The sequence below is a fragment of the Garra rufa genome, chromosome 7, assembly GCF_049309525.1.
Source record: "Garra rufa chromosome 7, GarRuf1.0, whole genome shotgun sequence".
Lineage (NCBI taxonomy): Eukaryota > Metazoa > Chordata > Actinopteri > Cypriniformes > Cyprinidae > Garra > Garra rufa.
The window spans coordinates 32338312-32350846 of NC_133367.1; the positions used below are offsets into that span (position 1 = coordinate 32338312).

The 12535-nt window shown below is 35.8% G+C and overlaps 1 protein-coding gene across 1 annotated transcript in view; it reads left to right on the forward strand.

Annotated features, from left to right (window-relative positions):
* Positions 1-11428, forward strand: part of nek7 (NIMA-related kinase 7) — a 102600-nt gene extending 91172 nt beyond the window's left edge. Inside the window, exons 9-10 of the mRNA XM_073844147.1 lie at positions 2688-2801; positions 9734-11428. Coding sequence (XP_073700248.1) covers positions 2688-2801; positions 9734-9844 — 225 coding nt within the window. The 3' untranslated portion in view covers positions 9845-11428. The remainder of the gene's footprint in view (positions 1-2687; positions 2802-9733) is intronic.
* Positions 11429-12535: the final 1107 nt, after the last annotated feature.

Below are 12535 nucleotides of genomic sequence, written 5' to 3' on the forward strand. Positions count from 1 at the left end.
GAGAATATGACAACCCAAACAGCATAAAGAGTGAAATTACCCAATTGCCCAGAATGAATTACTGGAACTTTTCTGTCTTTCTGAAAAAAGATTTGGTGTTTCACTACAAACTCCATTTGCGTTCAACAAAAGAATAAAAGTCATACAGATTTAGAATAACGTGATAAATGAATTTTCATTTCAAGTCAAAAATACAACTTTGAGCAAAAAACTGAAATTGCAAGTTAAATGAGCCAGTGAAATGCTCAAAAAAAGCACATTTGTCTCCACACATCATTTGAATTCTATCTTAATACTGCACGAAGCTGCAGCAAACAGCCTAAGGTAGGCTAATGAACAAATTATATTATGAAAAATGTTTATTGTGCTTGATGTTGTTATTGTAACACAGCGTCTTGGAAGTGACATGAAACATGCTCTATAGTCTTGACTGTTAACTTTTTGACATCTTGAGCAAACAGATGGCAGTTGCCTGCTGCCGTCTGTGACATGGGACAGCGTAGTCTCTTCCACAGACAGTCAAGCCCCTGCTTGATGAAGATTTAGTGTGCGTTGCAGGATTGTGTATGAGAGAGTTGGGTACTTGCATTGGAGTGAGTGAATTACTCAACCTCCAGGTGTGAACTCTGAAGACATTTAAAGGGATAGCTCACCCATAGCTTGTCATTAAATACTCTCCCTTATGTTGTTCCAAACCTATAAGGCCTTTGTTCATCTCCAGAACACAGATTGAGATATTTTGGATGAAATCCAAAAGCTTTCTAACTCTGCATAGACAGCAATGCAAATCAGGGCTTAAAAACGGAAAAAAAATCCATTCGGTTCACTCCGAGCAGAATCGATATTATAACGTTTCTGTTCTTGCGTTCCTCATTAAACAATACGTTCCGAGAACGGTTTTCTAGAAAAAATACCGGTTAATAACGTTATTTTATTGCACAGCACGATAGATAGATAGATAGATAGATAGATAGATAGATAGATAGATAGATAGATAGATAGATAGATAGATAGTGTGTGCCTTTTAATAACATGTTTGGCATTATGTTTACAAATGATTAAACCAAATTCCGTGTTCGTGTCATTTGAACTTCTTGTCTTTAAAACCGAAAGTAAACGAGTTCACAACCAGGGTTTGAAAATTAGCGCGGTCCGAAGTAAGGTGTTAAAAAAATTGTGCTATATTAACACCCTCAAATGCACTACATATAGCCAAAGTCCTTTTAAGAATGGTAAAATGGTAAGATGGTATTCTATAGTCATTGATATAGCCTAGCGTCAGAAGATTTTTTTCATGAAAGTACAATGTTGCCAGATATTGCTACGAAAAACAAGCAATTACAAAAAGAGAGAAAAAGATATCCGAAATAAGTTCAAAGCTTGTGTTTTTTAAACAAGATTAATATATCAGTAACACTAACGTTCAACTTTCCACTTTCCACTTTATAAACGTCCCAAAGTGTCACACTAAATTGGAAAAATACACGTATAATAGGTGGATCTGGCAACAAACGGAGGCTGCACACGCGCTCTCACTCAACGCGCTCTCAAGCCCCGTTCACTGCGCTAGCTTCTCGCATCAACATGAATTGCAAACACTCATGCGATATGAGGTGGTTTAAACGGCTTAATAATCATTCAGAGAGCTTGGCATTTTATTTTTGAATATACAAAAATGACCAATGGCCAGACCTCGGTGACCTCATAGCTGGCTACGGCCGTGCCTGGAAACGCGTTACAAATGAGCTAATCATTTTTTTTAAACAATTTTCTTGTTTGATAATACTATAGCGAAATAAGCCCCTTCAAGACCATCCGCTTCACATTCTGACCACACGGCTTAATCTGCGATAAAAACCTGTTGACTTAATTATTCCTTACCTAATATGCAGAGCCTATTATAGGCTATTTTCACTCAAACAAAAGAGAACTAAAAACAATAGACAATTTTAACTACAAGTTTTAATTAGGCTACAATAACTTAAACCTAAACATACCTTTGCACATGAAACAGCAGGTGCTTGGTAACCTTAAGCTCGTCGCATCAGAAAGGGCTCTGCTTATGACGTCTGCTTCGCGGGCATTTCATGGTGTATGCGTCACCGTCTCATTTGCGCACACAATTTGAATTCATGTTTTTGGTCTGCCAAATTGATATAATAAGGAGAACGATAAAAATACCGTTATTAACCGGTTAATTTGGAATTTCTGTTTCTGTTCAGAACGATTAAAATTGATTTTGTTTTCGTTTTTGTTCCTGTTCCTGTTTAATGTCATTTGTTTTCGTTTTTCGTTTTCGTTCCTTAAACCGGTTCAGAGCCCTGATGCAAATACCACGTTCAAGGCCCAGAAAGGTAGTAAGGACGTCATTAAAATAGTCCATGTGACATCAGTGATTCAACCATAATTTTATGAAGAGAATACTTTCGGAGAAATGCAGTCAGAAAGCTCTCGGATTTCATCAAAAATATCTTAGTTTGTGTACTGAAGAAAAACAAAGGTCTTATAGGTTTAGAACGACATAAGGGTGAGTAATTTAATGACCAAATTTAGATTTTCCAGTGAGCTATCCCTTTAAAAACTTGTATCCCATTTTTTAAGCTACAGTAATAGGAAGTATGGAACCAAACGTCCTTCTCTCTAAAAGTGCCTTTCACATTCATTTCATTTCTTTTCTCCTCACATAGATGGCCGCCTTGCAGAGCCCATTCTACGGGGACAAAATGAACCTCTACTCGCTGTGTAAAAAGATTGAGCAGTGTGACTACCCGCCACTACCATCTGACCATTACTCTGAAGAGGTATGTTTCAAGCACAAGAGATTTTTAAATGATTTCTAACTTCGGTATTTAATTTCTCTGAAGTTGCACTCACATTTAACGTTTGGTGAAGCAGATTTGCTGTGAAATTATATCAAAATATGACCTCAACTTAATAGTTCTGACCTTTGGTGGGGGTAACGCATTACAAGTAATGCGAGTTACGTAATCAGATTACTTTTTAACTAGTAACTAGTAAAGTAGCACACTACTTTTTAATTTACAAGGAAGTATCTGAGTTCCTTTTTCCCCCATTTATTGATTGAAAGCTCTTACTTTAGTTCTAGAATAAATGTGAACATCCACTGATTTATGTCACTCAGAAAGAAAAAACAAAAACAGATTCAGTATTCCTCAAAATAAATAAAAATGTGAAATGCAACTCAGAATATGACACATAGCTCCAATAATTAAATGTTAAATAACACAAATGTCCTTTATGTATTTAATCCGATTTTATTAACCAATGTGTTTGCTGCTGACCTTCGATGATCCCGTTCAACCATACTAATAAGCAAAAATCACTCAAGATAAACTAACATTTGTTGTTCTTTTTTTATTGCTGATGAGTGTTATACTTTCTTCTGCGTTCTGCTGTACAGCTGTGAATTTGCTTTTCCTTCAGCTTGCGGCTTTTGGCTTTTACGCTTTTACATTTGCCAAAAATAGAACTATTTATATTAAAAACAAACAAGCAAGCCCTGCCCAGATTTAAAAAGTAACGCAAAAGTACTATAATGCATTACTTTCCATAAAAAGTAACTTAGTAACGTTATTAGTAGCTTTTTTTAGGGAGTAACGCACTATTGTAATGCGTTACTTATAAAAGTAACTTTTCCATCCTGTCTTGTTTCTTTTTTTTTTTCTCTTAACACGACAAAAACAGTTAACCTATCAAAATAAACCATGCAACATATTTAATAAAGGCACGTAAAGTTTACTATAGCGCGGAATGCCGCGGAATTCGTTGATTTTTGGATGAATAAATCAAAAGTTAGGACTGTTACTTAATTGGAATCACGATATGGACTAGTGTCTGAATACTAAAATGCAAAAAGACGGTTTGAATATGAATCCTGCATGTTCCATTTGTCTCTGTATGTATGAATGGCAGAGACACGGTTTTGTTTACTACACAAATACTGAAGCATGCGTGACGCTCCCGGTAATTTTCGGCCTTTGTGTCTCACGTGAACAGATAAGCTCAATCTCCAGAGGTGCTGCGAGTGTCACTTCATGTGAATTTTACCGTTTCATTTGAGAAAACAAGTATCATATTAAACTGTATGCACACAGAAACTTAACAGCAGCCTGTCAAAATAAAAGTCTGGTTTAACATGTAACAAATTATACTAGTCTTGTATTACTTTTGTACAGTATAATGTAGGTGTTTATGTATTCCTGTTTCTGGCTAATTTAAATAAAACAATTAAATGATAATAAAAAAATTACTTAGTTGTAGAGAAAATACTAAATTATTCTTAAAACTTTTTAAACTGAATATTCAAACATTTTTTTCTTTTTCTTTTTTAATGTAGCTAACAGTAAACCTCTGTTTGCCAAAAATAAAAGGGTTTAATTTTCATTTGATTAAAAATAAATAAAAGTTTAAAGGTGCAATAGAATGGAAAACTGTATTTACCTTGGCATAGTTGAATAATAACAGTTGTGTACATGGACATGACATACCGTGAGTCTCAAACACCATCGTTTCCTCCTTATATAAATGTGGTGTTTGCAAAAGACCACTGAAAAAGAGGCCAATTCCAACATAACATGACGTAATAGTCGCGATCATTAATAGTTACGCCCCCAACATTTGCATAGCCCAATCATCAGACGTTCTGCAGATAGGCTATTGTGAAAAAACAAAGTGAGGACAATAGTGAAAATGGCAGATCACGGGAATAAATGTTATGTTCCAGGTTGTGCAGGGGATGTTAAGTGCAGGGATGGGTTGGTGTCTGTACTCACAATGGCACGGAAAACAAATAACGCGTTCTAATAAAATAAGGCGAGCCACTAAACGGACACAGTTAGCTATTTGCTAGTGATAGCCTGTGACATTGCAGTACATTTCATTCTAGGGACAAATCCTAGGGTTGTAAATGGACTTTCTGTAAATAAACCGTTTCTGGAGAATTTTTGCCCTTACCTAAGCCATATACCTTCTGTGTAGATATCAGAGAACAATTTAAAATATCGTATCAATGCATTCTATGGCACCTTCATTTGATTATCAGAAAAATATAAAAACACAAGAATTTCTGAAAAAAAAAAAAAAAAAAAAAAAAAATGGTAGAGCTCTATTGTTCCGAATGTTGAAATGTAGAGTTTTGGACTTATTTGTTCACTAAAATACATGTTTTCGTTTTTACACAGAAAGTAGGCTAAAGTACCAAAAAAAAAAAAAAAAAAAAAAAAGTACCGTTGGCTACCGGTAAACCTGTAAACCTAGGGGAAACACTGGCTGTTGTTAAAGCTGTGAAGTGAAAGTAAAACCAGTCTCACTTTAAACCTGTTTTTCTCAAAATTACATTCCTGAAAATATTTCAGATAGCCATAACTTTTGTTATGTTCAAGCTATGGACAAAATAAAAAAAAACAGTTTTGGAAGGAGCTTTCATACCGTATCAAAAGCTAAAAAAAAGGTCCAATTTCGCCATGTTGGGTTTTCCTAGATCGCATTACATATGTGAAATTAATAAATGTCTAAACTAGGGTTGGGTCGATAGACGATGCCATCATCCATCGCCGATGGCCGATGGACATCACGATGCTGAGCCAGCATCGCGATCCTCCGACCCACCCCTGCCCCGCCCCGCCCCTGCCGCAGCAGCAACCCGCTCGCAAAAACACACACTGAATCACACTATATAGCCAGATGAAATGCATGCTTTCAATTTCCGCATCTTTACTTATTTTATTTTATTATTATTATTATTATGAGGAAATAATAACAAGGAAGTTGTTAGCGATCACAATATAAATTACAGTGAACTCCAAACGAATTACATGAACTAGTTTGTTTACATTAATAAATGAGGCATACAAAAACAGCAGAAAAAAAATCTAAATTTTAATTAAATTAGATTAAATAAACTACACCAAATACGCCTTTTCATGGTCTTACCATAACGAACTGAGCTTGGAACAAAAAACAATAGAATATTTTTTTTTTTTTTCCCATCGAAATACAAACGTACAATACAAAGCCTATACATTATAAATAACAGTTTATCATTCAAATGCATCGTGAAAATGGAAACACTTGGAGTTGTGCCGAATTACAAGGGTGCGTGAGCCCAACGCCTGCTATTTTTAGTTTCGCTTTGTTTTGGATTCTTAACTATATATATTTTGTTTCATTCCTGTTCTGTTCAGAATACCGTTACATTTAGATGATTCGTTTTGGAGTCAGGGTAACTAACTTATAGCTATGTTTATAGTGTTTATAATGTTAACACATAATAATATTTCGCTTGATTTGGTATTATTTCTGATATTACACTTTCTCTCTAAACATTCCGCTGCTCCTTAAATGCATTTGGAGAGAGTGGGTTAAGCAGTAAGCAATCAATGAGAGCGATTTTGAACTTAAAGCTGACTGGACGAAAATATGTTAAGGACCAACACACATCCTCCAAATACATCTACATAAACCTGCGCTTGCTATGTCTCGTGTGCACGCACGCACTGTCACGATCTAATGCACTTGTTAATGCCGGATCTTTAAAAATCCGGCTCAAATTAAGCACTGGTCGAAACGGTAGGCTACAATTAATTAATTCGTTATGAATTAATTATTTAACAACAACCATCCCGCACTACCGCCCTCTCCCCGCGGACGATGCCATCGTCCACCGCGATATTTCACGTTAGACATCGTACGATGCCAAATTGGTCAACATCGCCCAACCCTAGTCTAAACTCACTAGTTCCTGGGGTGGAATTAGGCTTATTGAAAGTCTTTTATTGCAAAAATGAATGTACATATACAAAAACACTGAGACCTTTTTTTTTTTTGGAACAACAAGAGTGAGTAAATAATGACAAAATGACTTTTTTTTTTTTTTTTTATAAACAAAAACTAGTTAGCAGCATCTAACTTGTAGTTCGTATGCTTGCGAGCAGCAAGTTCATACTAGTCCATCAAGTAGACCATCAGCTTGTGAATTTCCAGCACTGGCGGTCTTTCCTCATAACATGCTGTCACTCTCTGATGTCAGCCATCGGAGTACCTTCGAAATCCTGCGATAGATCCGGCACGTCCGACCAAAGCTGCCATTATTATTATTTACGAGCCCGGCACGACTCATCCTCCATTCAGCACTTCCTTCAGCTTTCCAGTGCTGCAGGAAGGCCTGCCTCCCTCCCTGTCTACATGTAAACAATGCTCCTGAAGGCGAAAGGCAAAAAAGTGTCAGCCGTTCATCTTTGGTGTGTCATTTACCGTCTCCTTGTATCTCACCTGACAGACAGCCCCCCTTAAAACGGGGGAGAAAAAAAACGGCGACCATCGAACCCCCCGCATTTCTCTCGTGCAAAAGCATGAATATTTTACATATCTGCATCCTTACTCGCCCCAACTGCCGCCGCCCCCCATTTCTTCTCCACTAATTCTCAGACTGTCTGCATTTGCATTTCACATGCCGGGCTGATTAGGAGACGCCGCGCCATGCAACAGCAGCCAGGCCCCAGCAAGAGAGGCGGTTGCCATGGCGATCCGACACAGGGGCATCTTCTTTCCTTCCGCTTTTTTTTTTTTTCCTCTTTTCCCCCCACTTTTAATGATGCTGCTGCTGCTGTTGCTTGTCTGGGCTCAGTTTATTTCTCAGTGCAGAATCACGACTCACAATCCCGTCCCTGACTTGCGGGGACTCTGTGTGTTTGTGTATTATTATTTTTATTTTTATTTTTTTGGTCTAGAATGTTTGTAGCGGAGAATTAAACATTCGCAGGGCCAGAGGGCTTCTTGCTGGAAGTTACATTGCTTAAAGCCTATCCCTCGGCTCTCCTGTTCACTGAGCTCTGAAACGCTTGCCATTTTTGTCAATCATCTTGTTTGTACTAACCCAATGACTAACACGGGGTGCCAGACTTCAACTAAAACGGTTGTAAATCTGATGACAATTATATTTTAATATGTTTATACAGTATGTTTTTCATTATTACTATTCTATTTTATTGTGGTATGTATATTTTTAAAATGGAAAAAAAAAATTGGTCACATTAGTAACAGTCCAGAAAACTTTGTGGACATTCATGTATTTTATATATATATTTATTTATATATTTATATATAAATAATAAATATAGGAATAAATTACACTTTAAAAAGTATTCAAATGGAAAGCAGTTATTTTAAATGGTAAAAATATTTCAAAATTGTACTGTTTTCACTGTACTTTTGATCAAATAAATGCAGGCTTGGTGAGCAGAAGCGTCTTAAAAACATAACTCATGTTCAAAAACTTTTGACTGGTAGTGGTACAATATGTAGGTATATTTGTATACAATATGTAGGTATATAGTGGTACAATATGTAGGTATATTTTCAATAAGGTACCATTTGTAACATTAGTTAACCACATTAGTTTTTAAACAACCATTTATTAATCATAATTAATGTTGAGTCCAACATTTATTCATACATTGTTAAAAGTTAATGTTAATTTAAATGGACCTTAGCTAACATGGTCTAACAATGAAGAGTTGTTGTTGTTTTTTACTAACATTAACAAATATTAATAAACAGTGTAAGAAATGCTCATTGTTAGTTCATGTATTACATATAGATAACAAATGGAACCTTATTGAAAAGTGTACATAATATATACACTAAATATTTTATATACACTATACACCAGTCAAAAGTTTTTGAACACTACGATTTTTAATGTTTTTTGAAGAAGTCTCTTTTGCTCACCAAGCCTGCATTTATTTGATCCAAAATATGGCAAAAGCAGTAATATTGTGAAATATTTTTACTATTTATAATAAATGCTTTCTATTTGAATATATTTTAAAATGTAATTTATTCCTGTGATTTCAAAGCTGAATTTGTAGTATCATTACTTCAGACTTCATTGTCACATGATCCTTCGGAAATCATACTAATATGCTGATTTGCTGTTCAAGAAAACATTTTTTATTATTATAATCAATATTTAAAACAGTTGAGTACATTTTTTAGGATTCTTTGATGAATAGGAAGATCCAAATATCAGCATTTATCTGAACTAAAAAGCTTTTGTAACATTATGCACTATACCATTCAAATATTTTTTTTTCCCTGGTTGGGAAAGAAATTATTGAAATTAATACTTTTATGTAGCAAGGATGCTTTAAATTGCTCTAAAGTGATGATACAGACATTTATAATGTTACAAAATATTTCTATTTCAGATAATTTTGAACTTTCATCAAAGAAACCTGAGAAACCTCTACTCAGCTGTTTTCAGCATAATAATAATAAAAATGTTCGTTTTTGAGCAGCAAATCAGAATAATACAATGATTTCTGAGGGATTATGTGACAAGTCATGATGCTAAAAATTCAGCTTTGAAATCACAGGAATAAATTACACTTTAAAAAGTATTCAAATGGAAAGCAGTTATTTTAAATGGTAAAAATATTTCAATATTGTACTGTTTTCGCTGTACTTTTGATCAAATAAATGCAGGCTTGGTGAGCAGAAGCGTCTTCTTTAAAAACACAACTCATGTTCAAAAACTTTTGACTGGTAGTGTATATGGCACAAATTTAATCAGGATGACCCCATAAACTTTTGAAAAAGCAAAGCAATCCTGTAATTAGTCAACTTTTTTTGTTTAAATGTGGAGCTCTGTGTCATGAATCTTTATTAGAAATTAACGTTTTGTCTTTTTATCTTTTTCTTGTCCCCCCTCAAGCTGAGAAAACTGGTAGATATGTGCATCAACCCGGACCCAGAGAAAAGGCCCGACATCACCTACGTATACGGCATCGCCAAACACATGCACGCCTTGACGATCGCAAACTGAGTCTGCTACCCGATTCCTCTTGCTTCTACTTTTTAAGACCTTCGTCTGACCCACAAATGTCATTTAAAGCTTGTCTTGCTCCATCCTAACGCAACCTGGCATCTTCTAGTACAAAACACAACATAAGCAAGGCCTTAAAAACAAAAACGACCGTTGACCTTTACACATAGCACTCCTAAGAAGAAAAAAAAGGAAAAATAAGCAGTGTTGTAAACTGGTTTGACTTGATTTTTACTCTGTCCGATGTGATGATTGCATATAGACATTAATTTCTTTTTCTGTCGTCAGCATGAAATGTAAATCTGAAACTCCCACAGCATCAATCCAAGAACTTTTATACAGCAAAAGCTTACGAGAAAAACATCTCTATAAAAAGAGAGTTAAAATTCACCCTAAAAAGTGACTCGAAATTTCATAGGTTTGTCGTTCTATTAAAAGAGCATGATATCATAGTGGTATTTGTCGCCATTTCCGTGGGCTGAATAACTAGTCCATATTCGTAACCTCAGCATTTTATGCTCGCGACTCCATAAAAACATGCCTTCAATCCAAGTATTTCCTGTCCGTCCTTCCCACACCTATTTATTGCAATACTTCTGTGTTAAATAAATCATAGATCACAACAATATGTTTGCGTTCGCCTGATATCGCATTCAGGATGAAGTCCGTTTTGTCTGTCGGAGATTATCCCCAGTATCCGCACCTGGTACGGCTGATACTTGAACTTTAATAAATGATTAATGCAAAGGCCTCACTTGCAATGCAGCAACTTATAAATATTCACACATCCTTCACAGTGCCTTGTTCTGTACTTCAGAAAACGCAAAAATAGTGCCTTTCTTCCTGTAAACCAAAGTGTGTTTTTATAGCGAATTGGCATCAATTACATCATGCAACATGCTGAAAGAGGTACGTTTACAAATGACTTTTTACAATGCAAGTCCGTTCGATTCCGCTACGTTCGCCGAAACGTTTTGACCTCTTCCGGACTGTAATCTCTGTGCTCCTATGCTGCTTTCCAGAACGTGGCTTGTGATCTTTGGCAGACTCGGTCTAATATGAGTTACACAAGCGTATGAAGTTATACTATACCGACAGCAGCTATTTGCAGCACCTTTTTGCAGACAGTATGATTTGCTGTGATAGTACCAAGTATAAAATGGTATGTTTTTTGTAACTTTAGTCAAGAGCATTTTTAGTGTTTACCTTTTTCTTTTTACAGTTTTTTTTTTTTTTTTTTTTTTTGTTTGTTCAGTAATCACCTTTTTCTTTCGTCTTTTGTTAACACGATAACAGATTATGCTTGTTGCCTTATCGATAATAGTATGTATTTATCTTGACAAGGCCTGTTCCAGCGAGATCTGGAATCTGAAGCACACATGAATCGGACGCTCACTGTCTGCCAGACTGTACTCTGTATACTTTCACCCAAATCATTTGGGAGGGGAAGGAAAGGCAACTTTTTATTTATTTGTCTTTTTTGACGGTTTATTTGAACATGTTTAACATTCAAGATGCACATTAATTCTTTATATGCTAATTGAAATGAAAAAATAAATGCAATTAAATTACTTAAACCTTTTACTCTGGTGTTGTGATTATTTACAGTCTGAATTAGGGTTGGGAATCGAAAATCGATTCCAATTCTGGAATCGGATACTTAAGATAAAGAATCGGATACTTGTTATAATATTAAAATTTCGATTCCTCGTTTCGATTCCTGGTTGCATTTTTTCCATCTAGTGATCTGCCAGGACCTTCCGCGCGTGCAATCTGCCAGGACTTTACGTGGTAATGTAAACATCAATCGAAAAGATGGATCACGGTAAGCGTTTAAAAGTGTGTCTACGCTTTGTAAAAACCGAAGACAAATCTACCGCTGCACGCAAACTTCATCTTAGTGATCTGCAAGGGACGGATTTTAGTCCTGCGCCTGCCCACTCCAGAAGGAATATATGTTATTTCGTCCCGCAAAAGCCCACATAAAAGTCACTTATACCCCCGCGGGAAGACAGGTATCTACTTTATCTCTTGGCTGCATGAAGGGGGGGGGGGTGTTATTTTGTAAATATTTTACTACCATAACAGTCACAACCAAAATGTTTCGGAAGTGACATCTTATTTTTTTAAGTTTGTTATCCCATAAAATTGTCACTATCATAAAAGTCACGACCAAAACATTTGGTGGAGTTTCGGTAGTGACATCTTTGTTTTGTTCTTTTGAGGGGGGGGGGGGGGGGGGTTATTCCATAAAATTGCCACTACTGAAACAGTCTTGACCAAAACATATCATTGTTTTGGTAGTGACATCTTTGTTTTCTTTAGTTTATCCCATTAAATTGTCACTACTGAAACAGTCACGACTGAAACATTTCATAATTTTTTCGGTTGTGAAATCTTTGGGGGTTTTTTTAGTTTGTTTCATTAGTGACAATTTTATGTCATAACAGTCACGACTGAAACATGTCTTTATTGTTTCAATAGTGACATGTTTGTTTGGCTACCGAAACAGTCACGACCGAAACGTTTGGTGACATTTTAGTAGTGACATCTTTGTTTCGGTAGTGACAATTTTATAGAAAAACACCCAAAAAGAAAATGCCACCAAATGTTTCGGTAGTGACTGTTTCAGTAATAACACCTAAAAAACAGTCACAACCGAAACATTTGGTGCAGTTTTGGTAGTGACAT